This window comes from Triplophysa dalaica, chromosome 12 (genome assembly GCF_015846415.1).
Source record: "Triplophysa dalaica isolate WHDGS20190420 chromosome 12, ASM1584641v1, whole genome shotgun sequence".
NCBI classification, from domain to species: Eukaryota; Metazoa; Chordata; class Actinopteri; order Cypriniformes; family Nemacheilidae; genus Triplophysa; species Triplophysa dalaica.
The window spans coordinates 19039010-19066502 of record NC_079553.1 but is presented as its reverse complement, the minus strand read 5'-3'; the positions used below and the strand labels follow the sequence as shown (position 1 = coordinate 19066502).

At 37.6% G+C, this 27493-nt stretch overlaps 1 protein-coding gene across 17 annotated transcripts in view; it reads left to right on the top strand.

The window, feature by feature from the left end:
- rims2a (regulating synaptic membrane exocytosis 2a) overlaps window positions 1-27493 on the top strand; it is a 132345-nt gene that overhangs the window by 101679 nt on the left and 3173 nt on the right. For all 17 annotated transcript variants that reach the window (XM_056762345.1, XM_056762341.1, XM_056762342.1 and 14 more), the window contains 5 exons: window positions 8026-8243; window positions 26563-26704; window positions 26808-26920; window positions 27049-27150; window positions 27234-27373. In XM_056762345.1, coding sequence (XP_056618323.1) covers window positions 8026-8243; window positions 26563-26704; window positions 26808-26920; window positions 27049-27150; window positions 27234-27373 — 715 coding nt within the window. The remainder of the gene's footprint in view (window positions 1-8025; window positions 8244-26562; window positions 26705-26807; window positions 26921-27048; window positions 27151-27233; window positions 27374-27493) is intronic.

The following is a 27493-nucleotide window of genomic DNA, read 5'->3' as shown; positions in this document are numbered from 1 at the left end:
CGCTGAGGCAGAAAATATATTCTTTGAAAAACAGGAAGTGATGTCAATGATGGTGGATGAGCCGCGGGCATTGGTTTGCATTATCAGATGACTTGTGTAACATGTGCAAGACACGTGTTTTGGTTGCAGTTTTCTGCGGGTTAGTTATGATTAAGATACACTTGAAACTAGCAGGTGGAAAAAGAAAGAGAATAAAGTGTTTGTTGAGGATTGCTGAAGAAGGCACGTAGACTCATTGAGGTCTCTGTTTGGTCACCAAAGCATGTGTTCATATCACACAAAGACAGTCATAAGATGTTTTAATGATACTTGGTTTTCTGTTGTGTTAGATTGCAGACGATAGCAGCTAAAGTTAGAGATTGTAACTCAATGCATTCATGTAACTCATGAAATTTTGCATGAAAGTATTTTGTATCGTATGACATTTAGGAGCATCTAGCAGTAACTGCAACCAACAGCTCACTCCATCGTTCACCCCTCCCTTTTAAAGCACTATGATGGCTGACACAGGACTAAGATGTCATTACGTTTTCCCTTTTCTTGCTGACGGTGAAAAGGTTTTCATGAAACGCAATATGTAGAGCAGTTTGTCCGGTTAGGGCTACTGTAGAAACAACATGGTGAGTTCCATGTAAGGGGACCGGCTGTGTTTGTAGATAGAAATAGCTCATTCTTCAATAGATTTTCCAAAAAAATTACACAATAAATCTTTAATTTAATCTGATATTTAATTTCTAATTTGAATTTGCTGATATATGCTTCTAAATATACAATGTGGCCAAAAAATTATGAAAATGTTTTTTATTAATTTGAACATTTTAAAGTTTCTTACGTTAGAAATTATATAGTTTTATTTTATAATAAAACATGACAGAGAAAAAAATATTCATTGAATTTCTTGGTATTTATTATGTCCCTCTTTTGCTTTAATGACAGCATCACTTGAGCTGGCGAATGTTCCAAGAGTATCTTTTGTGCTTTAGTAGAAAAGCAAATCTGACCTCTTGTACAAAGGAGCTCAAATTGACTTCAAAATTGACTTAAAAGGCCCATTTATTTGTATGTAATGTAAAATGAAGTAGCTGTGTTGAACTGACCCTGTGTTACAGCGCTTTTATTCTGACCTGTCTTTATACAGAACAGAATGATTCGTCGTGGAATTGGGTGGGTCAAGTTTTATCCATCATTATTTTCAGGTTTAACTAAAGTATAAATGAAGTTCGAATCATTAATGTCACATTTTCATAAATGTCAAGTATAGAGAGCTTTGGAGATGTATTTCTCTTTTACAGATGGGTTTGTGTAGTTTCTATCAGGGAAGGTTCAGCAGAGAAAAGGAACCAATGCTGTATTCTCACTTCTATAATTCACATTTTAATGTGGATGGATGTTGTTGATGAAGCTAGATTTTATTAGCATTGCCTAAAGCGGTTTGGCACTGCGTCACGTTTCATTTAAAGGTCACTTCCTTCTGGTGCAGAGCGGATTTTTTCCTAAATCTAGTCATCTGCCTTGTTTTATACATGTTACCAGTTTTTTCTATTAAAAAGATAGATCACCTAAAAAATAAATATTCTGTTATCATTTTAACACTTTTACGTTGCATAGGATTCTTTCTTCAGTGGTATACAAAATAAGATATTTTGAGAAATGTCTCAGTGGTTTTGTATTCGTACAGTGGAAGTAGAATGTTCTTTGATCACCAACATTCTTCTAAATATCTTCTTTGGTGTTCTGCAGAAGAAAGAAAACCTGTTTTAGAAAAAACGAAAATTAATAATGAAATAATTTTTGGGTGAACTATCCCTTTAAATGTTGTTAGCATATCAGCCAGCTTTGCTCAGAACAGAATCTAGGCTGTTGTGTTGGCTGGGAAATAATACTCGAGATATTGTAGTATAATTAGTGCTACATTTTCTCATTTACTGTTTCCCAGGAAACAGATTTCCCACAAAACTGTGCAAGTGTAATATTTATTTTATGACTTCGTAATCTCTTCTCGCATAACCCTGCTGAAAAAACTGCGTAAGCTGGTTGGCTGGTTTAAATGGACCTCTTAGCCTGGTTTTAGCAGGTAAAGCTGGTTTTTAACGTTTTTTTTATCTGATCAGGCTGGAAGACCAACCAACCACCTTAAGACGTTTAAGATGTATTTATTTATTACTTTATATTTTATAATCAGTCATTGTCACAAAGTGAACCCCTTCAGGGTCATACAAGCCCCCAGCGCTTTGTGTCAGGGTCCTGCTCACCCTGCTGTAGTTTGGACTTACTGAGTAACATAAAGAAAAAAATCAACATCTATCTTCCATCTTCATGTTTAAAAATAACTATAAAACACTGTCTTTGCACACAACTCAAGGGAATATTTTAAATGGCATTTTTGGGGTGTCAGAGCCCTTGAGGTTTTGTCATTAAAATTGTGTGTATTAATAGTGGGGACGGCCGAATATCATTCCTTGGCTGAATACAGAGTCCTTAATAGGCCACGTTCATTTAGACTCACAATTAATTGGATCCCAGGGCACCGTTTCCGTGGCAACCCGTTTTCTGCATCACCACCTCTTTTTGAATCAGACGACACGTAACGACTATAATCCTCTGTCCTGTACACACACTGCTCAATACGTTATTATATGTTGACAGTGGACACGCGTGCCAGACATAGTAAAATTCCATCAAACGTGATGGTATGAACTAATGAATCTTGTGAGTTTGAGGTTACATAGTTGTCGTAGCTAAATCCTCAGTTTCTAAATGCTCGGCCTCCAGAAATGGTACTTTAAAGGGATAGTTCACTCAAAAATTAGAATGCCGTCATCATTTTTTTACCCTCATTTTGTTGCGAATTTGGTTTGGAAAATGCTAAAGATATTATAATTGTTTTACTCCACAAAGTTAAAGTCAATTGTTTACAAAGAAACATGTTGTTTTGAACCCCCCTAACTTCAAAGTAAAACCGCAGACACGATACTTAAACAGAATATCTAAATATCTTAAGATAAAATATCAAAAAAGTCGTACTAGTTTGTAGCAGTTGAGGAAATGAGGAAACACTTTTCGTGTATGGTTGAACCCACTCTTTAAAACAAGCACATTTATTCCACAAGATAAGTTTGGTAATGTGTGGTAATTGTGATGGTTTTCGAGCTTCAGTGGTCTAGAACTGATCTATACAGTACTGTGGGATGAAAGAAGAAAATGGACTCAAGCCACCGCACAGCAAATGAGTTCGTACTGAAAACACTGTGGCAGGTTTTGTTTGCCTTGAAAGAACATCGTGGCCTAGAAAAAAATGCACTTAGCAAAATCTGCATGGAGGAGAACGTTCTGTTCAGCTGTGGGAGAGCGAAAACATCCCCGGAGAGACACCGCAACATTCCAAGTACATTTGCTGAGGGATCAACTTATCTGCCAAGACCTCCTGATGGACCAGCAGGAGACGCTTTGGATGGCCTTTGGTGGAGAAATGTCCAGTTTGGCTGTAGAAGTGATGTCCTCTCTTGGAGCATCATATGGTTCTGGTGTCTGTCAGTGGTGCATGATTCTGCTCTCTCTGACACAGACCTCCTAAGGTAAAGTTAAAGGAATAGTTCACCCAAAATGGTCCCCATTGGTCCTTTAAGGGAACTGATGTTGTCGTCAGGTGTTGAGTAGTTGAAGCCTCAGAAACAGTTTGTACTGCAGATAACTCAGCGGTATGCAGCTGGTATAACAGATGCTTGTTTAACATGCTTTTATAATACAAGTCAATCAAAAAATGAGTTTGTTGGTTTGAGTTGACCTTACATTTTGGAACACAGACCCCTTGGAAGCAGCAAACTCTCGTATTTTATTTTCTTCTTTTTTTTATATTTTACTTTTTTACCCACTTTGATATTTTAAGGAATTTTTTATTTATTTGAAAAAAAAAAAAAATATATATATATATATATATAAATATATATATACAGTATATGTGTGTGTGTGTGTATGTATATTATATAGTAGCTGATATATATTATTTAATATAATTTTGATTCACACTCTATAAATATTATGTGCTGGAGAATATTTTAATGCAAAGATCACAATCCCCAACAGTAGACAACTCTGCCATCTGTCCGAAAGCCTGTTGCTCCATCACTGGCAGGTTGAGATCATTTCAATGTGTAACTTTAGAAATGAATTGTAACTTTACCATAAACTAGTGGATTACACTAAAATCTTCCTGTAGGAAAGAGAACTTGTAAAGGAATTCTCTTTAAAATAGTATTGTTTGTCTAGACTGCAGTGAGATTAAATAAAGAGCAAATGGAGACTTTGCTCAAGACTTGTGCGTATCAGAAAATGACCCAGTATCTCTTATAGGTCTCTAGAGAAGGTCTCAAAATGTGCTCAGATTTGCCAAGATACCAAAGCTGCAGACCGAGTCTCATTCATGTTGGAAGTTCATTTCACGCCTTTATAATGCCAGTGATCTGAGGATTAAAGTCTTAGTTTATCAGAGTTTTACCGACTAATGAAAGAATCGCCTCTTCTACAAGTGCAGTGACATTTCCATCAAAAAGATCCTCCAACCTACCTGTGCCATTATAATTCATCTGCCTAATTTCACACTAAATCTAAAAGTAAAAGATGAATAGATTTTTTTATTTTATTATTATTCTGTAAAATTCTGTTTTTGTTCATTTTCAGCTTAAACCGGGACTACGTTTTCGTTGAATTAAGATATGTTATTGCTTTTATAAAAATGCATTAGAATAAAACATTACTGGTGTGCATCTTGAGACAAAACAAAGGCACTGATATATTTGAAGATATTTCAGGGCAAGTTCTATTCAGTTAAGACAGGCCAAACATTCATTTTAGTCTGGGACTAGCCTTAAAGCTTGTGTGTGAAACCAGGCCAAAATTATTATGTTTTTATACGTTTTTCAAATCATTTTAAGGCCAATATTTTTGTTGATTGTTATTTATTTTGAGTTTTAGGAAACTAAAAAAATCTTGCACATAAGTAGACTGACCCACCCAAGACGGGTCTGTCTTGTGTCAGATGTTGTCATTCACGTGGATATGTGCGTTTTTGTTCCTGTGGTCAGGTTATCAATCTGCACAGTTGTACCATAAATTAGACATAATGTCATCTGTGGTTAGTTCTACTGCTGTATATGGTTGTACTATAAAACCGCATAATGTTCTTAGTGAATTTAAGTTGTAGATGTAGAATTCTGGCTGTGAGACAAATGTGTTGCTGTATCACATGCAGCATGAAGAATTTTAAGAATCCAGCGTCCAGCATTAATCTTCTCCTGGAGTGTGAAGTGTGTGTCTATCACAGTTCCATCATCCTGTCTCATTACAGTGATAAGAGGGGGGGTAATGACCGTCTGATCCCCAGCAGCACCCGACACATCTCCCCGTGAGAACGTGAGCGCCTGACAGCATCTCATGTGCCCCTGCTGCTGGATGAGACTCTGGCAACACCCCGCCACATCAATCAATCAATACATAATCTTAAAACACTGACTATTTATAACCGTGATGGACTCTCAACTCTATTTTCTTCATCTTGAGCACAATGTGAGACATAGTCAGGATTTCTTCTGAAACGTAACATTTCTCATTTAGCAGATGTTTTTATACAAAGTGACTTAAAAATGAGGAGGCGATAAAATGAGAAGTGATACGGTATATTAAAAGTATTTTTTCTGGAAAAAAACGAATATCCTTTCATCGTTTAGTCATTCCAAACCTGTATGACTTCCTTTCTTTGGCAGAACACAAAAGGAGATATTTTGAAGAACGTCGGTAACCAAACAACATTGGGTCACATTAAGTTCCAGTATATGGGCACTTAACCAATGAGACATTTCTCAAAATATCTTCTTTTCTCTTCCACAGAAGAAAGAGTCATGTACAGGTTTTGAACCACATGATGGTGAATAAATGATGACAGAAGTTTCCATATTGTTTCTTTATGAAATACATTTGTAGACATTTTTTTAATGAGCCCTAAATGCTTGACATTGTGTGTTGAATAGGAGAGCTTTGGTCCATACAGTAGTAATCCTACAGCAATGTGATTGTTTCTCCAATAAGTTCCAAAATTTCTCAGGAGACGCATCAGGTCAAATATTTCAACATCCAGGATTACAGACAGCTTGATGTAGCGTAGCTATTTTTAAGGAGAGCAGTCCAAAGAACGATGTCGCATTTCCAAAAGTCTAATTGTAGAAATTGAAGAGCAGGTTGTTAAAGCTCATTGATTTCTGTCACATTTCTTTCAGTCGTAATTGTGTCGCTGAAGAAGATCAGATCTCTCCAGCGCTGCCTGAGCGTCATTTGAACACATTTATTATCATTAAGATTTCATTAGGATCCTTTGTGCAGGAAGTCATTTGTCTTTCGGCTTCCTCACAGGCACACGACTCGCTAATTCTGTCCTATTATTCGTGCCAGACATTTCTTTATCTCGCATGAAGTCAAAAAGAGCCGTCTGTTTGGTATAAAGAGCATCATGCGTTTCACTTTTTAATGAGTGATGTTAACAACAAAAGCCAGCGTTGTTGAAGGTGAAGTGATAACTGGGACTGCTGGTGAATACAAGACAGTTTGGTTAGTTTTTTTTAGACTTTCGACAAAACATGCATTGACAAGTATTTGCATACTTTACTGAAATGGAGGGATGTAATGATTCTCTCAGCTCGCGATACAATTCACGATACTGGTCTTACAATAGTTTTTTTTACAAAATTAGCTGAGACTGATTTGAAATGAACAAGTGCCCTTTTATTGTGTCTCAAAATGTTGTCTCTAGAATGATCATTTCTTGTAAAATATTTTTTTTTATGTCAAATCGCAAAAGTGTATTGCATTTATTAAACAAGTTCCAAATCTGTAATAGGTCTGCTAAAGATCTGGATATCTCCTGCGTAAAAACATCTGCTTAACATCTTTTAAAGAGCAGCTTTACATCTATTCTAAATCATAAACATCTTACAGACATCTTCTAGATGTCTATATGACGTCTGACAGCAGACATCTCCGAGACGTATTGGAGATGAGCGAACTATGTATTTTAGATGTCTTGCAGATGTAAATGCAGATGTCAAATAGATGTAAGCCAGATGTATGTGTGCTATCAGGGTAGTAACGCATGGAGCTGCGAGTAATCCTTTTAATGACAGAAGCCATTTAATGAATACAAAAAATTAAGAAATAAAGCATTTAAAAAGAAAATAAAGCTTCCTGGAACTATCTGAAGACTTTATGAATCACATGACGCTCCATTGTTTTGGACTTCCATTGACAGAACTCTCTCTATCAATGGCTCTGGGTGGAGGAAGGGGTTAGTCCTGTTTTGTAAGGAGGTAGCAAAATTTCATAGGGTAGCATAAATTGGTAGAACTGGATACAAACGGCATACAAACCCATTAAGAACAGGCAGGTTGTCATGTCGCATCATACCTGTCGTGTCCGGTGCAGACACGGTGTTAGCTTTTGTCCGAGCATTTCCTATCTGACATTTTTTTGACATTTTTTAAAGTAATGTAAGTATTTCAACGTTTATCAAGTTTGCAGTAAACACAGTGGCCCCTGCTATTCAAAACATGAATATCAATTAACATCTCAGAATCGTCACATATTATAAATGATTTTCAACCAGCTCAAGGTGAATCGTTACATCCCTGCTGAAATCGCAGTTCTAGAATGCATTCGCAAAGGTTGTCCATGAAAATCAAGCGAATGAAATGAATTTTGTATCCATATCCATATATTCATATCTTACCAGTTGGTCAGTTTAAACCAAATAGGCTGAGCTTTGACATCCTAGTGTTGTGAAGCTGATTGGAGGCCCAAACCCCTTAACTTCTGACCTCAGTCTAAGCCCCCTCTCTCCCCCCACTCACATAGCTCTCTTCTTTTCCTCCTCTACCATCCATCCTCCGTTCTTACTCTCTCCTATTACTCCTCTTCCTCTCTTCATCTGTCTGTTCCGCTGGCCACCACTGACAGTGAATTTACATCCAAAATGAAACACAGGCAAACGGGAGCGGCGCCCGGCGGTAACATGACCAAGAGCACCAGTATCGGAGGGGACATGTGCAGTCTGGAGAAGACCGACGGTAGCCAATCGGACACGGCCGTGAGTCTGGTGGGAACCGTTGACAAGAAGCGACGCTCCAGCATCGGCGCCAAGATGGCAGCAGTTGTGGGGTTGAGTCGGAAGAGTCGCAGCGCCTCCCAGCTCAGCCAGACAGGTAAGAGTAAAATCATCTGTGCCTGTCTGTTCACGTGTTTGTTTTTAACTCTGTGTTCTTTGTTTTGTCGTCTGTATGTTCTTCGCAACTCTTTTAATGAACACATAAAGCCCTGCTCTTGAATCTTCTCCAGCAATCTAACAACATTTATCTAGCATCCTCCACAGCAAATTTCTGAAAAGTGTAAATTGGGTCGCTGCAGAACCAAGGACCACCAGTTACTTTCTTTTGGATAATTGAGACCCGCTCTTCGCCTCTTGTTTCACACCTCCTTGTTTTTTTTTCGTTGATACACGAATCCCCTATTTTTCTTAAGTTGAATGTGCAATTAATGAATTCTGTTTTGATGTCTGGGTAAACATTTTGCAGATTTTGTGTCGTGTTAAAGGGTTTTTATATTTTGATTGCTTGCATCGTTCTATGATGTTAATATTTGATTGGTAATGCTTCATAACAGGATCCATGTGATTCGATCATATCATTATATACAATTAGGATGATTCATGTTTAGCCAAACTGTGTTAAACTTGTGACAGGGACAGATCACTAACTAAACTATTTTGATCAAGTACTGGGTTACTTTTTGTATATTAAGTGTGCTGTACATCAACCAGCAACTGCTAAATACAGAAGCCCGAAAAAACATTTAAAGGGGTCATATGACGCAGCTCAAACGAATATTATTGTTTGTTTTAGATGTAATGCAATATGTAAACACGATTTAAGGTTAAAAAACGATGTATTTACTTGACTAGCAAAACACTCAGCAAAATGGCTTCTAACAATACTAGTGAACGCAATTCTGCGCAACATGGACACCTGGTCCAAGGACACCTAGTTCCTTGGTAAGCCGTAAGGATCCCCATCAAGTCCTAATGTATTTAATTTCAGAAAATAATTGTGTGTTTTAGTCCCCGTTTCTTTGTTTCTCCTATTGTTTTCCCACTCAAGGGAGCGTGTCCCGCCGTTTTTACCTGGGATAGTGACGCCAATGCATATGCTCTATGATAAAAAAGAAGTACAATGGCATTCCTTTGCTTTTTTGGACATGTACGAAGATAACATCATGTATTTTTTTCAAAGTAGCTCGGACCCCCGACTATTCATGTTCTTTTTTGGACATGGACCCTAGTGCTACCATGGTATTCTTTAAGGTAGTGCCATAGTCAATCTAGAACTTCAGGCTGGTGCGTATACTGTATGAGCAGCCAGAAATAAAGTTGACAAAACTTTTTTCATTTTAAAGCTGTATTGTACACAATGAGATATTAATATTATTAGCGCTTCCTCAAACTCGGATGAACCATGTCTTATTGATCTTTAGTCGCCCATCTTGGCACGATACAAATTATGGGGTCAGAGTTTAACAAACTTCTCTTATTTCGGGTCTGCATGGATAGTCATTGGAAGGAAAAGTCAAGTGAGAAAGTTGTATAGAATACCACTGTACTACTCTAAAACTTTAACTGTACCATGATACCAACAGTACTTTTTAATAATAGCTCCAAATCATATGCAAATATTTTAGAGCTCTTAACACAAATTCTCCATCCTAACAGATTTCTCATCTGTTTTCACAGAACTATATAAAATTTAGTTTACATTTGCAGTATCTGGCTATCTTTAGTTTGTGGCAAGTTTGCAGTAAATCTGTAGAAAGACCGTTTTCTTGTGTCTGTGTGGGGTCTATATACTGTACCATCAGTGAGCACTTTGTAATTCGGTCTTTCAGAATGCCACTGCATTCACTGTGAGGTCAGATTACTTTTTTGTTGTGTTCATCCTATAATCACCCTATTGGCTGGCTGCTTATACTTTAGGGACGTCAGTATAAAGGCTGGCTTGCAGGTAGATCACATGCCTGAAAAATGAACTGGCGACTCTTGCTTGTGCTGCACATGACAGGTCCGCTGTGTGTTTTTATAAGTTCAGCTGGTTGCCAGGGGGCTGTGCCACTCTTTCGTGTCTCGTGGGGGAGTTAGATCTGGATGCGTGTGATGTCTCGGAGCATCTTTCCGCTGGCGGAGCATCTGCGTGCAAAAAATAGGACAAACACACAGATTGGTTGCCGTTTTGCCTGAGAGATATTTGGTTTGAGTTTTTGGCAGCGTAGTGTTATTGAAAGTTGATGTTTGATAGGAAAATATTATCCTGGGTTCATTTGAACAAAAATCCTTTTTTTATCTTGTCTGACTGAACAAGTGGTGTATCATGGGGGCCTGCTGGTTGTGCAAAGAATATCGGAGGACTAGTCATGAAAACATGGCCTTGTAGACTGCATTTACAGTTAGCTCAATGACAAAATATGAAATGAACTTTGTAAGCCACTTTAGACAAATAATAATGAATAAATGTAATGTAAATGGGTGGAGCAGAAGTAATTTAGAAAAACGTGAAGGAACAATATGGATAAAAATACTTTTTTTCACCTACACTTACAATTTTCTCCAGAAAATCATAGAAACCTGGGGTGGGATGGGGTCACGACTGCAGAAGAAAACCTCAAAACTCACATTTCCAAAATAAATTTTAAAATCCTACTTGTTTTTATATTCACTTCAGGTATGCTGAATAAAACATTTCACTTTAGTGCTGTAGCTTAATACGGTGCCGTATATTTTATAATAATATTTCATGTTGAACTGATTTTTGTTCTTTTGAAGATCCACATCTAAGTCATTACAGTCAAACCAAACCTGTTCAGTGTTTGTCTTTAAAGGGCTGTCTGCCTAATGTCACACTTCATATGAGTCACAGGAAGTCAAATCAGGATGAGATCTTCAGCTCCACACAAGTGCATGAACAGTCACGAGATGCAAATGAATATTTCAGGGCAGGTCTTAAGATCTCAGAGCCGAGCTCAACTCTCCGGCTGCTTCCATGCAGCTTCGCTTTGTTGTGCTTAATTCAGAAAGGCTGCCAGCGTCTCAGTAAAGAGGCATTGCACAGATGAGTGTTTCAAAAGGAGGTTATTCTAGGCTTTACTGTGCTAAAACGATTTTGTGTTTGAAGCCCACACACTCTTGAGCAGAAAAAACCTCCAGAAAGCTTTAAGTCCCATCAGGATTTATTTTAAGGTGTATTCTAGGATTGTCACAATATACGTATTGACAATAACTTACTATTGATGTTGTGTTATGCTACACATATGATAATATCATTCATAATATTGCAACCTCATAACATTTTGCCTTAAAGGGACAGCTCACCCAAAAATAAAAATCAAAGAAGGAAAACTTACAATGGTATTCAAAAGTCCCCCAGAACGGTTTGCTTTCCTAAATTATTTAAATGTCTTGTTTGGTGTTTAACAGAACTTAGATATCTTAGTAATAATCTAGTCTTTGTGTCAAGCTGTCATTTTAGTTTTTATTAGTTGTAGTCACGTTCACACTCTTTTAGTCTAGTCAAGTTTTAGTCGACTAGAAGTCTTGAGCATTTTTGTCTTATTTTAGTCAGAATTATCCATGACTATCTTCGTCTATTTTTAGTTGACGAAAACTAATGACATTTTACTCAAATTTTAGTCAATGAAAATTGTATTTTAGTCTCTTTTTAGTAATGCAATTCTATTTAACCCAGTCAGTATAGTATACCTAGATAGTACCTAGATGTACAGACGAAACCAACATTTTCTTTTAGCCAAACCCATTTCAAACATGGTTATCTTAGTATATTATTGTTACCATATAGACTCAAGAATACATCCATTCCAGACACGGAAGATGCTCTGATTTGAATTTACAGCCATCGGTATAGGGGAGGGAATTCGATAACGATTCAGGTGGCTGCGATGCGATGATAAAACGATTCTCGATGCATATTTTTCCTATACAATAACATTTTCTTGCTATGTGACTATTTATAGAAAGTGTTTGTCGTTACCCAGACCGATTTTTCTTCCAAAATCCTTTATAACTAAAACAAATGGAAGTGCTTTTGCAAGTCAACTGGAGGGTTACATTTGCCAGAATTGCAAATAACCAACAGGAAAAGAGTGACTGCCCTCAGTGCCCTGTAGTAGCACACAGAATGCAGTAAATTAATGCAGACTTTTTTGCACATAGCACTCGAGCTAGAAAGGTTTAAAGTTTGTTAGCACAGGCCAAACAGTAGGAGCACAAGTATAAATTGCTGGTTGCCATCATTAAAAAAAATTATGCAAGTGCAGTTCATCATGAAACGGCAGGTAACTGACAAAAGACATTCATGTTACATACAGATGGAAAAATTAGGGCCATATAATTAAACTGCAGAAACTATAGTAAACTGCAGTAAAAAAGTATTTTTTTTTGTCTCAGTGTTGAATTTAACGGGACTTTTATTTTGAAGGGTCTTTGGGAAGACGCTTGAGTGTTAGCCGATAGCTTCACTCGAAGAGTAAACGCTCGTAAAATAAACTCTCAGAGCAACTCTGGAGATCAAGTTCATTTATTCATATCCTCATACAGTGCAGACACTGATAAATCCTTGACCATCACTCGTGTTGTATGTTTAAATGTGCACATATTTCACTCAGACACGCAGAACAGACAGATCACATTTAAATGAAAAACAGGATTCTGCTCCGCATCTAGGTTAAAGCATCAGAGGAAATAACGTTATAACATTTCGTCTCGTTTTGGTCAACTAAATTGAAGGGACATTTAAGCATAGCTTTATTTTGTAAACCACATTTAGTCTCGTTTTTATTCGTCAACAATATTGCATTATACGTCTAATTATAGTCATTGTCACATGACCAGCATTTAGGTTGCGTCTCGTATTCGTCACGTGATAAAGGTTTGTTGATGTCCTGTGTAATACACTGATATTGTGTGTGTGTGTGTGTGCATACCTCTGTCTAAAACACTTCTATGAAACGTCCTTTGAAGTCCTGATTGCAATGTCTCATGATCAATTTGCTTTTTTTATTATCCAACTTGGGTCCAATACAAAAAGGCAAAACTAACGCTTCTGTTATTAGTGTTAATTAATATAACTGGTCTGACGCAATTCGGTCCGGTGTCATTTCCCTTGCCATAGTAGGAAAAGACTTGATCTCTAACAAAGATTGACGTTTGCGTATGCACTAGCAGACCTTCATTACACTTTGATCGATCACCATGTTTTTAACTGATGAAGTTGACACTATTATTACTGTTTATTGCTAAAAGCCAAAGCTTATGAATTCACATGCACCGAGAGGGGCACCGACCAATCACAACAGCTTGAGGAGCGGAACTCACTGATTTAGTAGGGGTGGGACATCTTCACACACACACTCTAACCGGGGAACCAATCACGACAGGCCTGGTCAGCGTTATCAGAGCGTTTCGGAAGGCGGGACTTTGAAGAAACCGGAACAAAACCAGTCGTTTTGTGATAAGAGAGAAAGCAGTGGAGTGGACGATAGACTTGAAAAATTTGAAATATAAAGGTTTTTTTGAAACTAGAAACATGAACATCCATTGTTAAACACCCAAAAAACACATTCAAAGCTTTGAAAACAGGAAAAAAAAACAGGGCCTTTACAGTTTAATGATTTAGAAGCATACACATAAACAGTGGAGTTAAAGCATACAAGTATTTGAACCTCATTCATAAATTATAGATGTGGGGGGGATAAAAAAGTGCCACTTTTTATGAAAAAACGAGCCTGGCTACGATCCTGGTAGAGCAGTTTGTCTGTTTAGGGCTACTGTAGAAACACAATTCAATGTAAGCGGACCCGTGTTGTATGTAGATAGAAATAACTCATTCTAAGATAATAAAAACCTAACGCTTCATTATGTAAGGTCTTTATACACCTCTGAAGACATAGTTATGTATGTTATATTGCATTTCTGTCCATAGATCCTCCAAAAAATGACACACTGGACTTTTAAGCAATAAAATAAAAGTGGTTGTGTGATATTTTTGAATGTGATCGAATGAGATGCCGTTTAGCTGCGCCAGCTTAGGAAAGCATTACAATATATGTTTATTAAAATTGAAAGATCCAGTCCCTGAAATTCAAGAAATAGAGGCAGGATTTGATTCCGTGTTGCATAGTTTGCGTAAGTATGTGATGGACTGTGGCTGTCCGCAGGCACTGAATCAACGTATTGCCCAATCAGCATCCTTTACTGGAACCCTGTGCTTCAAATGTGTTCATTTTGTTTTACGTTCATATTTGAGGTTATTATTAGTTTAGCACAGCGAGTGTCCAGAGATGGTGGTGAGAGAGCGCAGGAGACCTGCAGCCGCCTCTAATTAATCTTTGATGACAAGTCCTACAAGAGATGGCTTCACGGAGCTAAAGGCTCGCCGTTTTATTCATGACCAGCTGAATCATTGCTCTGATTTATGGTGCGCGATTGTTCTTCTCTGGGTTAAGAGACCTGAATTCTCTTGCAATTATACCCAACGCTCCATGGAGAACCATCTGAAATCGGCTCTCTCCTGAGCTGCTGCGCCTGCCTCGAAAACTGTGTCAGCAAAACACCACGGCAGTAGCTGGAAGCACTGATGAAAACGGATGATGTTTGTTGCTTTAAGCTGAAATTTTTATGCGTAATTTGGCAAAGCAGAAGCTTTAGAGAGTTATTATTGCTCAGTGTTCTGAAGACTAAAATGTTTCAATATATACATATACATACAACCACAGAAAAAATTGGGAAACCATTCCAAATATTCATTTAATCAGCGTTTCTGGATGTACTGTGTGCATTCAGGTCCAGTGTCTGTTGAATTTGAGCAAAATCACAGGTTAGGAGTGACATTAAGTCATCCAACAGCAATGTGAAAGACTAACAGCATGAAAAGACACACGAAAACTGTGATAAAAATCAAGGTTATCACAATATTTTTTTTTTTACTTTTTCAGAATACATGTAGAAATATTACTGTTGTATTGCTTAAAAGTGTTTATGAACTTGTTTTCTTTGCCCTATTTGTGGTGTGAAAATAATACAGAGCATCTCTTCTGATATTTTGATCTGTTTCTCCAGTTTTAATTTTCTCCAAATAAAAACAAATAGAAATTATATATTTTTTTCAAATTTGGGAGAAAATTTGTCAGTAGTTCACAGAATGAAATGATAATGATCATTGTTTCTAAAAACATACCCATAAATAGTTATTCAGAAAAAGTTCATTCAGAAAGTAATTCTGAAATGGTCTCTTATTTTTTTGTGGCTGTATATAATGTATTAGGTGTTTTTAAATTTTTATTTTATAGATTTATAAAAAAAAGTATATTTCAGTGTTCCTAAAGCTCTACTGATCATTGCGCTGGCAACCAGACAGGTTGTGGGTTCGATTCCCAAGGAACATGCAGTATGTGCTCAGAAAAAAAAGCTATTGTGTGTAAAAGCTAAATGAATATATGTAAACTTAACTTGGTCTTAAATGTTTCTCCTAAATTTGTAAGAAGAATTAAAAGGACATCCATTGCCATTGTTCACATACACATGTACAACTCATGCATGACGTAGTCATGTGGATATTATATGTTTATAGTTATTAAGAACAGGATGAGAAGTTTTACATTCAAATCATTTGATGACACACTTTGGTTTCATTTTAAATCTGAGGACAGATTGCAGCATTGGTCAAATCTCTCCTTATTTTAAAATGAGACGTGTGAGAATATAGAGGATCTACACAGACACAAATTGAGCAAGCGTCTCCATTTCCTCCGATCTACTGCTGTCTAGCAGAAAAGGATGAGATATTAAGTAGATCAACTGATCTCTCTCTCTCTTTCTCTCTCTCTTTCGCTCGCTCTCTGCAGCATTGCATGTAATAGATTTACAGAAATCCCACTGGCTCCTAATGCATCATGGGAAAGCGGATACTGCTGGTTTGCCCATCAGGATAATCAATGTAATCTCATCCGTGTGCCCTTTGCCTTCAATCCTGGAGCCTTCTTAGCTTCCATGACTCTTATGAAGAGATTATACAGTATGTTTACTGTAACCTCAGGTGACTCCTGTAATAGAGAGGTGTGATGCTGCAAAAGAAGCTTACCCGGACGAGGCAGCGCTCTTCACTGTTAAAGCCGTTACACCTAGTACACATGGCAAAAGAGAAAAGCTCATCACCACTATGTTTAATTGAAATCACAACAATACATTTTAAAGGTCCAGTGTATGAAATTTTGCGGCATCTAGTGGTGAGGTTACAAATTGCTACCAACGGCCCACTTCACTCCTCTCTTTCAAAGCACTACGGTGGCCGGCACAGAACTAAGATCTCATCATGTTTTCGCTTCTTTACCGAAGGAGATAATGTATTTACGAAACGCGGTCTGTCGAGTAGTTTGTCCGTTAAGGGCTACCGTAGAAACAACATGGCGGTTTCCATGTAAGCGGACACGCTTTGTATGAAGATAGAAATCGCTCATTCTAAGATAATAAAAACATAATGCTTCATTATATAAGGTCTTTATAGACCTAGTTGTGTATGTTATATTGTATTTCAGTCAAAAGATCATCCAAAAATGAATATGATGAATAAATGAGGAAAGACATTCGGGCAATTCCAGTGATATGGACGTGACATTTTGCTTTATGGACGTTACATAAAAATGCTCAGAGAATTGTAATGATTTCAGAAAGGTATCTCCATAAAAAACTATTCCTCTTTTTTATTGCTCTTCTTATACTGTAGATCATTTTCCATTATGTCCTCTATATATAGTTCCTGCACAACCTGTCCGTGTCTCACTTTTTTCCCCAAATGATTTATGTTGTGTTCGGTTTCTTTAAGATGTGTTTGTGAGGAAAAATATTACACATACTTAAAACTTTGACATGCTGGTATAAACCTTTCCTCTGCCTTTGTTTGTTTCCAGAGACATCACTTTGATGTAGAACAGAAGGAGTATGGAGCTAGTAGACGCCGCTCTGTGCAGACAGGTCATGCAGCGTTGCAGGGCATGGAATGTTAAAGAATAATTTTGGCGGGCTGTTTGCTAAAGTTCCTCGCTGTCGAACTGACCGTGCAGTAGTGTTTGTACCGGATTAGGAACAGACACTCTAGACACCTTAGATGTTGTAGTTTGATGGTGTAAACAAAATGCTTGGAGTTAGCACACACAGTTTGAGTTGTTGCCCTGTTCGCACGCTAAGTTGAGATTGTCTCAAACATATTTACTAGTCATAAATTATGTGAGTTTATACACACAAGTGGAGGAGTTTGAACATCCCCTTTGACTTTTGGAACGGGACCCAGAAATGGTCACAGACGATGGTTTTCTTTACTTAACACAGACGATCTCAGACCTGACCTGACATTCAGAGTTTGTCAGAATGCCCTGGTCAGCTCATCCTTTGATGGAGAAATACTGCACTTATTCTAACAGTCACGCCTTTACAATTTGTCTCTCAGACCGCTTGTATAGTGTATGATGCAGGTGTCCTTTGACCTCCACTGATGGAAAGTTGCAGTGTGACATTTTGCTTTTGTTTCAATGCTTTCTTCTGAATTAGCAAGATTTTATGTCTTGCTTTTAAAACAAACAAAAAAGCTGTTTGCCAACGGGATAATGAAAATAAACTAATAAAACAATATATATTTCTCTTAGCCCACTGAAAAACATGTTTTGACTTGGTTTCAGCATAAACTTCACAAACGAAAGTTACATTTATTAGAAATAAGCCCATGAATATTTTGATTCTCAAGATAATTTACACCCTTGTTTTAAAGGGTTCTTTTCTTTATTTCTCTTTCTTTCTTCCTTTATTTTTATAATCTACCTTGTTTCAAAACCATAAGGACCTTCGCTTTTATACCATTTTCAGTTCAACAAAGAACCTTTCAGTCAAAGGTTTAAGACCCATCTCTTTCTTACCTTTTTATAATCAGAATAACCTTTTTTCACCACAAAGAACCTTTTGTGAAACCGAATAAAGGTCCTTTATGGATTCATTTAGACAAAAAAGGTTCTTCTATGGCATTATGGAGCACCTTTATTTTTTGGACTATATAGAAATTATTTCTTATGTATGCCTTCGGCTGAATTAAAACAAAATAACAATTGACAAATCCTGGTGAAGAACTGAACTAGATCAGCCAGTCATCAATCAGATCAGAGAAGATTCATCGCCAACCCCCATAAAGCATTGTGAATGAATAAAAGTTTGTGAAAGAACCAAAAAAAGGCAAAAAAGTAAAAGAAACAATGACATTTGTGTTGAAAGTTTCATGACTCTTACAAGTATGCACCACATTATTTGTAGTTGTAAACGTAAGGTACTGTATGTAGAGAGTGGGATGTGAATATCTTCTGCTGTGACAAACCCTGTTACCTGAGACAAAGCAGAGCATGTCACATTCTTTGTAGTCATGGAGATGTGTCCTAGATGCTAATGTTCCACATCCCCCCTCACTCCTATGTACTGTAGGTACTTTGTAAATGAATGGATAGCAGATGGTGGAATGCAGCTTCAACAGCATTCTTATATTCCTGAGATGAATAAAAATATCTGAAGATTAAAAGATCATTCGTCTTATTCTGAGCCCTGATGTGAGCATCGTATTTTGGTCTGTGAGGATGTACTGTAATTGGTCTCACTGGGGCTTTGCGAGTATGTGTTGCTTCAAGCTTCAATCCTATTTCAGTTATATTCAAGCCGTTTTCATCCATATCCTAAATTAAGTGTTTGTAGAAAGGAACGTTTCTAGGACAATTACGTTTTCACAAGCCCTTCTTATTATTAAAATAACTTATGTGCTGTCATTTTGTCTGTGGAGCGTAACTGAGCAATTTTTTAATTTCTTCTTAACTTTAAAAAAACCTATTTACAAATATTTTTTCATTTTTCTTGATGTTTTCATTTGACAGTGACTTTTCAAAAGGGGGCAATTGTATAATTGTATCGATACGTCATACAAAGAGAGAGAGATAGTCTTTTAGACCACGTACTCAATAACATATATTTAAGGAAATAGCAGGTCCACCTAACTCTCTATATCTGTATTGTATATATATATATATATATATATATATATACTGTATATCAGATTTTCTAATGATAATACACCATTTTCTGAAGGTAGTTTAATCTTTCTCGATCATTAAGATTGAATATTTGTAAAAAAAAATTTGAAAAACATACAGCATTTTAACCCTCTCTCTTGTATAAAAAGTCCATTGTAACTAATATTATTTATTAGACAGGATTGTAAGTAATAAACTACAACTTGTGTCTTAAAGCACCTTACAACTTGTGTCTTAAAGATGTACTGTAAGTACAGTACATCCACAATATAGCTTGGCCTCTCGAACCATTATTATTGCTATAAATTGTAATGGTTCATTAAAAAACCTTCACCATGACAACATACATTTGACGAAGGAAGGACAAAAGCAATTAATGTTGGGGCTATTCAGGACATTTCACAATTTCAGAAGACATTCAAGTGATCTTTAAAAAGAAGGTCATGTCTACTGTCTATAAATAAATGCACATTCAAAGAGAAAAATGCTCTCTTTTCATCAAAAAAGGTAAAATTCATTTTTTTCAAACAGCCCATGATGGTGATATCTCTAATGTTTGGTCGTTGAAATAGAAGTAATGCATCTCCACCAGAAGGTCGCCATGGCGACAGAGATGCTCGGCTGTAAGCAGATGCTGCCCCGCCATGTGAACTCCTCATCAAGCAGATTAACAAAGACACAATGTCAGATTTTAAAGATGACGATAGTCTAAAGTTTCCTGGTAAATTGAGCAAATGTTGATTTAGGTCGCTACAATAGTACATTTTAAAGCAAAATTTTCCTTTAAAGGAAAATGAACCAAATCAAAAGAAAGAACGCGGTGTGGGTTATAAATGTAAGGTATATAATCAATTTGCTAGTTTAAGGTCATTTTATATTCACCTACATAGATAAAACACAATTTTATGTTTTAAACAGAGATGTGGCGATAAATAGGCAAAAGTTACGAATTGCCACTTTAGTATTATGTTTATGTTCAGTGGTTGTGTTGCATCATCTCTATAATCCTTTTTCTCTTGAGTTGGAGAGCATTCTGCTCTCACCCACAAAAACTTCCTTATTTTAAAAACAAGCGTGTGAGAAATAGTCCAGTGATTTGGTTCCTCATCTGACACCAGGGTTACGAAGACACTGTGCGGTGCGGGGAAAAACCAGAACTATCTTCAGCTCTACTGTTTTATTCCGTTGTCACCATAACCATGTATGGACTGAGGGGTTCAAAAGTGCGAATGTTATTATAAGGCTCCCAGGAATACTTGATTCTGTTTGGTCAATCGAATCAGGCTTTAAAGCAGTCTTGTAATTTTAAGAGTTGAACGGTGTTATATAATGTCAAATTAATATTTTGCATGTTGTTTTTTTATGTAAAATGAAGTGGCCGAACAAAGATCTTATGGAGTTTGTTAGGCTGAATGCAAAGGTTTAATGCAATAACATCAGTTACATCTCAGACTCATCGTTGTTGTGTTTATTTAGAATCTGTTTGGTTTGATCTGTCTGTAGGTAAAGGATTTGATAAGGTTTATTCGGTGCTGGTCTCTCTCTCACTCTCTCTCTCCATCTCTCTCCATCTGTTCACATTCTCGCCACACACTGGTTGAGGAAGTGGTCGTTCCTCCATCTGTATCGTCTGTCTCTCGACTGGACATGTTAAAAGACACATTACAAGTGTGATTATTTGCACTTCACAGCTGAGAGAGATGTTAGATCTATTTTGTTACTAGGTCGTTTCAGGTTGAAGCTTATGAGATCTTTCAAAATGCTCAGATCATATTTTAAATCTAAATCTAAAGCCTATAGCAGCTGCATATAACAATTGCGATGTACTGACATACTGCAGACCTGAAAATATACTCATATCTTATTAGTATAATATTTATACTACTTGCCATACTATTTATTCAAAATACTATATCTCTTTGAGAAAAATAACACATTTTAACAATTTATTATTGTTAAATTATCTTTATTTTAAAGTGAAATAGAAAAACTGGACATCACATCACAATTATCACAGTTGTTTTATTTTGCTGGAATAGACACCAGCCATGTTTCCCCCAGACCAGAACATTCCTTTTGTTAGATTCATGGAGATCTTTATCTTGTCAAGTGTGATGACGGGGTGCAGGTCTGGCTGGGATTATGGCGTGTGTTGGAGGACGTAAACACACCGATCGCTGTACATTTGAATTTATACCAGCCTGAGCCGTTCAAAACATCATCAGTCACACACACATACTCATTTTACAGCTGTTTGCCAGGACATTACATCTTCTGTAGTTCTCGCACGTGATGTCATAATATGAGATGTTATCATATTCCAGGCATGTGGTCTCTGTGTGTGATTTTATATGTGTTTTTTACTGTTTAGTGGTTAAACAGCTGTTAAATCTGGGCTAGGGACACAACATTAACCTCATTTTTAATGCTAATGCTGTATGATATGGCGAGTTATTTATTCATCTCACTCATCTCAGATATTTCTCTTTTGTTTAATGATTTATAAAATAGGGTGACACAATTAAGTCATAAAAATTCGTCGCCTTGGAGTTGCAAGGTTCCATCTGCATTCTGAGCAGTTTTGAGATGATGAGTTTCTATGAAAAAAAGTTAATTAAATTAAAATGTGTGAATTACTCAATTTTGAGAAAAATGTCTGGTATTATGTTAGATTATAATATTTCATAATTCCAAGGAAACGACTCTTTGTGACCATATGTGTGTTGATATCTCTTGGTTTAACCAAATGGGCTGCTAAAGCAATGCAGAGACAACACAGATGAACATGAATGAATGAGCTATCAATGGATACTATTCATTTTTAGGAAAAAATAGTGTTTCTTACTGTTTCTAAACCTCTTTAAAAATTCTTAATGATCTTGTCAGCTTCCAGGTATGAATTGGTTATAGATGTGATGTCCTGCAGGGGTTGTTGCTTTTAGCTTTACATTATAGGCCTACAGTAAACCCATCAAACAAAGAGGTCCCCTTTTTAATTTCATTCTTCCTGGAAAATTGCAGTTTAGTCTGTGAAAGCTGTTTATTGTGTGATTAATGGCACCGCATTCAGGTCCTCTTGAGACATTCCTATATACAGTACAAGCTGTTCAGAATTCCTAATATCTCATCGCCTGCATTTCTGAATCACTATGACCCGGTTATTCACATCAGTTACTTATTATCTGTTGGTTTGTAGATCATCGACTGCAGACCATATTTGACAATCTTTCCTGTTATCGTTCTGCAAAGTCTCAGAAATAACAGAACTGGACTTTCACAGAATTTCCAAATCTCCCAAAACAAAAGAAAACATTATTACTCAGATGTTAGTATTAGATTTAATTCAGTTACCATATACAGCCACGGAAAAATAGGGAGACCATTTTAAAATGTGCTTCGTTTTATTCAGTATTGACTATTTATAGTATAGGTATGCGTTTAGGTAAAATTATAATTTTTATTTCATTTCATTTACTGTGCACTTTTCTTTTTGGATCTTTTCAAACTCTCATGTGCATTAACCCAACCTTTCCAAGTGTTTTCCTAGCAGTTAAACTTGGTGTTAAAACTAGCTTTTGTGCATGCACAGGTGGTCTGAAAATTCTTAGAGACTCAGACTGTGGGGTCTTTTTAGTTTTACAATAACACTTGAGTTCAGGCGTCAGTGGTCTGCTCAGCCGGTTTAAACGGGTGCAGCTCTCTGTATTGTGTTATAAGAATGAGGAATTTGGAGACGTCACCTCTGCCCTTGTTCGGTTTCATATTCTCAACTCATATTTGGCGAGACATTAGTGTGAGAGCGCTTTTGGCAGCTTTAGTAGTAGCCGTATATTGTGTTATGTTCTTTCATGTCTGCCAGAAGAATTCGCAACAATCTGATGTAAAAGAGCCATAAAATCCCAGCACATTTTTAATTATGAATATCATTAAAAATGTTATCTTACACATAAATGGAAATTGTTTAATTTAATGTAATCTCACATATCAATGGCATAAAATTATATTTCTATTCTGTTCTGTTGTGTTCTGTTCTTTGGGTGGAATCGCCCCTTACAGAGATGGCCATGTTAAAGGAACAGTTAACAAAAACTAAATTCTGTCATCCATAATAGGAAATCTGACCATGGTAGTCAAAAGTGCCCCAGAGCTGTTTGCTTTCCTACATTCTTCAAACTATCTTCTTTTGTGTTCAAAAGTACAAAGAAATGTACAAAGCATTTTTTTCTGATAGTCAATGGTGGCCATTAACTCTTGGTGAACTGTTTCGTTAAGATCACATCAACAGCCCAAATCTATTCACTTTACCTCGGCTGCCCTGCTGTTAAATTTTAAACCCGTTTTTGAAATAGTGTCTTCTTTTTGTCACAATCTTATTTAATGCTGTTTGCTAAGGCAAGCATCACTCTTGCCATTGCACATATTAAACTCCTTTCGACTTGTGTTGACGTCCGAAGCGGCTGTTGAACATGTTTTGATGTGGCTGCTATTTGCAGTTTATCGCTACGCAAATATTTGTCATGTTTTTGCCGTTGTATTTTCTCTCTCTAAAAGCAGTGATTCGGTTGTTTCTGAGGCAGAAAATCTTCTGCGGTAAACATTGACTCTGGGAGGTAGTGAAAAGAGACGTGGAGGTGCAAGATAAAAGATCTACGTCAGCACAGAGAAATAAATCACGTCTTTATAGGAGCCGTGGAGAAAGAAGGAATTAGCGCTCTGTGTGTGTGTGTGTGTGTGTACACGTGAACTGTCGGTGACTTGCATGTGGACAGTCAGGGCAAGAGATGCTCAAGTTCCTAATGGCCCCATACACACACACATTTTCAGTATCTCTGGGTAAAGCTCATGCGCTTCGAGGAGCATCTGAAGCACTGAGCCACACCGTGCCTTCTGATTGGCTGAGAGCGGATGCGAGAGAGAGCTTGACTCCGCCTCTCTCCCCCCTCCTCCATGTGTGTGTGTTGGAATAGAGAGAGCTTGAAAAGAGCAGACAGCCTGACTGCATTGAGCGCTGGATACACTCTTATGCTGCATACACCAGGGAGATAAGTCGACGCAGAGCGTTCCGCCAACCCAAGCACAGACCCGCTTCTGCACCCGGACGTGCAGAACGGACCGCAGTTAAACCTCGCATCCAGATCAGTGATGTTTAAGAGTTTGCTGTGTTCTGAGAGCTCAGCCCGTCTTTCGCAGTCTCAGCACCACAGCATCCTTTGGGCTCGGCGTGTGTAGCCTCAGACAGCAGAGCGGTTAACATGGGCAGGCAGAGCCATGATGCAGCCTCCACCACGGGCGGCAGCGGCGGGCGCATGCAGCGCTCCCAGAGCCGCATGAGTCTGTCGGCCTCGTTCGAGGCGCTGGCTGTTTACTTCCCCTGCATGAATTCCTTCGATGAGGAAGAAGGAGGTAAGAGAAAGGAGATTATGAGAGTGACGGTTTACCTTCGGGAGATCCGGTCACGCTTCTCACATGTCGTACCTCAATTGTGTTGTTTTTTAATGTGACGGGTATATGTCGCATTATATGTAGGATATACTGCGTCTTCTTTTTAATGTTTGATTCTGGTTGAGTAGACAATATAGTGGAACTCTGGCATGGTTGTTTTATAGAGAGTTATTTGTGTGTAGTCATGCAGAGTTGTGAGGGTTTGCTGGGGTGCAAACTGTATCAAGTGTTATGACCTTGACGATGCTTGATTTCCTGCGTATTCTCTCTTGCTCGCACACTTTTTCTTCTCCCTCTCTTGTTTCAGCCTCCAGAGATTAATATCCTAGAAAATATCATGTGACTTATACTATCGGGGAGAACACAATTTGTTGGTCTAATTTAATGTGATAGTTTTCATGAAATAGAGCGAACCATTATCTTTTAAAATATTTAATATTTAAACTCAATTATTTTAGTCATTTCATTTACTCTATTGGAAGTATATTTTGCGTAAGGCCTGTTTTTCTGAGAATCCATTATTGTAATTCTCTTCATCTGGATGCTTCGATGTTTTAGTTTTGTGATTTATATTATTCAGAGATTATTCTCATGACTGTAAAACTGTACTTACAGTATACTGTATTGCAAAAATATTGACATATATTGATTTTTTGAAGATGAAAATCAACATAAATCAATGGCTACATGACAAATACTACCGTGATATATAGATACACAATAACTGTAGCAATGTTCCAAATAAGGAAAAAGGAGGCGGAAACTGGCGAACATTAAACAACTTTTAATAAAATAAATAAACACCCAAACGGAAGTTAAATGCCGTCACGGACGACTGCCGGCCACACAAAAATAATAAACCAAAACATAAAATCCAGGCCTGGTCCTCTCTCGTCGAACACTCCTGTCGCTCGTCCTTCTATGCTTCCGATCTCCTCCATGAGAGATGCGAGACCGGTGCATCGCACAGCTGACACCCATTACCACTCGCGATACCGGCCTCGCATCATTTTCTTACGGCTCTCGTCCCGTCTTGCTCGTAACAATATATTAAAATATACATAATCATATATAAATAATACAGAACTGTCCTTCTGAAACTTATTATCACCATATTTCGTGATTATATATTTTTTATTATTAGTCACCCCTTATCACTGGGTTTTGCAAATATCTAACCGATAAAAGGTATTAAGTGCTCGTCTTTCATCATTTTTAAAACTGCAGTTTTTTTCCAACCTGTTACGAGCTCTCTGTTATTATATAAGACTCTCCTGCGCACTGTTAATGTGACAGGAACCTTCACATCCGCCGATATGTTCGTCATTCTCTTGTGTTGAGCCACGGCTCGGGTGTAGGGGATGGCATTGAATTCAAAAGGAAATCTAAAGAGAGATGGTTTTACATCATAAGCTATAATGCAAGTCTGCTTCCTGTAATATGTCTCTCGCTCTTTCTCTCTCTCTCTCTTAGTTCTTACCGTCTCATCTCTTTATTTACTTTATATTATTTGAACATAAATAGTTATTAAAGGTGATGTTTGCAATTTCAGTGCCACTGGATAGAGCAGAATTAAGGATTGTCTCTCTTTCCATCCAGCTTTTATCTCTTTCTTTCATTGTTCAGACAGATGAGTGATCTCGATCACTTCAGTAGGCCATTAGGAACCATTCAGTGAACCTCCAAATGACTAACAGATGTTTCTTTACTTTAAACTAGAGTAAAACCCTTTACATTGAAGAGCTACTGAGAATTAAATGAAAAACATATTGAGCTCCCAGTGGTGTATTTGTAGGCCGGAGAGAGAAACTGGGAAAAAATGAAGATGTTTTTGAATTCTTGTCCTGGTATGCAATGCAAGGGTCAAGCTACCTTACAGTCAACTCTCTCTCTCTCTTTGTTTCTCTGCAGAAGCAGGAGGAAAGAAGCTTCGCAGTACAATTCAAAGGAGCACAGAGACGGGTCTGGCTGTAGAGATGCGAAGCCGAATGACCCGACAGGCCAGCCGCGAATCCACCGATGGCAGCATGAACAGCTACAGCTCGGAGGGGAAGTGAGTAACAAAACACTTGAATTTGCCGTCTCACACAAACAGAACTTCCATATATCAGTAAATGATTCGAAAGACTTAATCTTTGCAAATCGTATTTTCTCAGTCTCATCTTCCCCGGTGTAAGACTCTCCTCTGAAAGCCAGTTCAGTGATTTCCTGGATGGACTTGGCCCCGCCCAGCTCGTGGGAAGGCAGACGCTAGCCACACCCCCTATGGGTAAGCACAAAACTTCAACCCTGACCTTTATTTGCTACTGTATACACTCTTGACTCAAGGGCTTGTGGCTCCGGTCGTACTTAACCTGAATTTCTTCGTAACATCTGTTGCTCGTAAATCCTCCATAGGTGACATTCAGATTGGGATGGTGGAAAAGAAGGGAGCGCTAGAGGTTGAGGTCATCCGAGCCAGAGGCCTTGTGGGAAAAACAGGTTCTAAGTCACTGCCAGGTGAGTGTGGTTACTGTTTCTGATACTGATACTCGGCTGATGAATCATGATGTGTGTTTAAACGTCATCTGTTTACTCTACAGCCCCTTATGTGAAAGTGTATCTACTGGAGAACGGCGCATGTATAGCCAAAAAGAAAACAAAAGTAGCACGAAAAACACTGGACCCACTTTACCAGCAGCAGCTATCATTCGAAGATGCTCCAGGAGGCAAAATTTTACAGGTACAATTCTGTTGATTTTACAGATACAATTCAGATGGTTTATGTAGTACAATTGTAATGTTTTAAGGTAGAATTCTGATGGTACATGTACAGTTTTAGAGTGAGATTTTACATGACAAC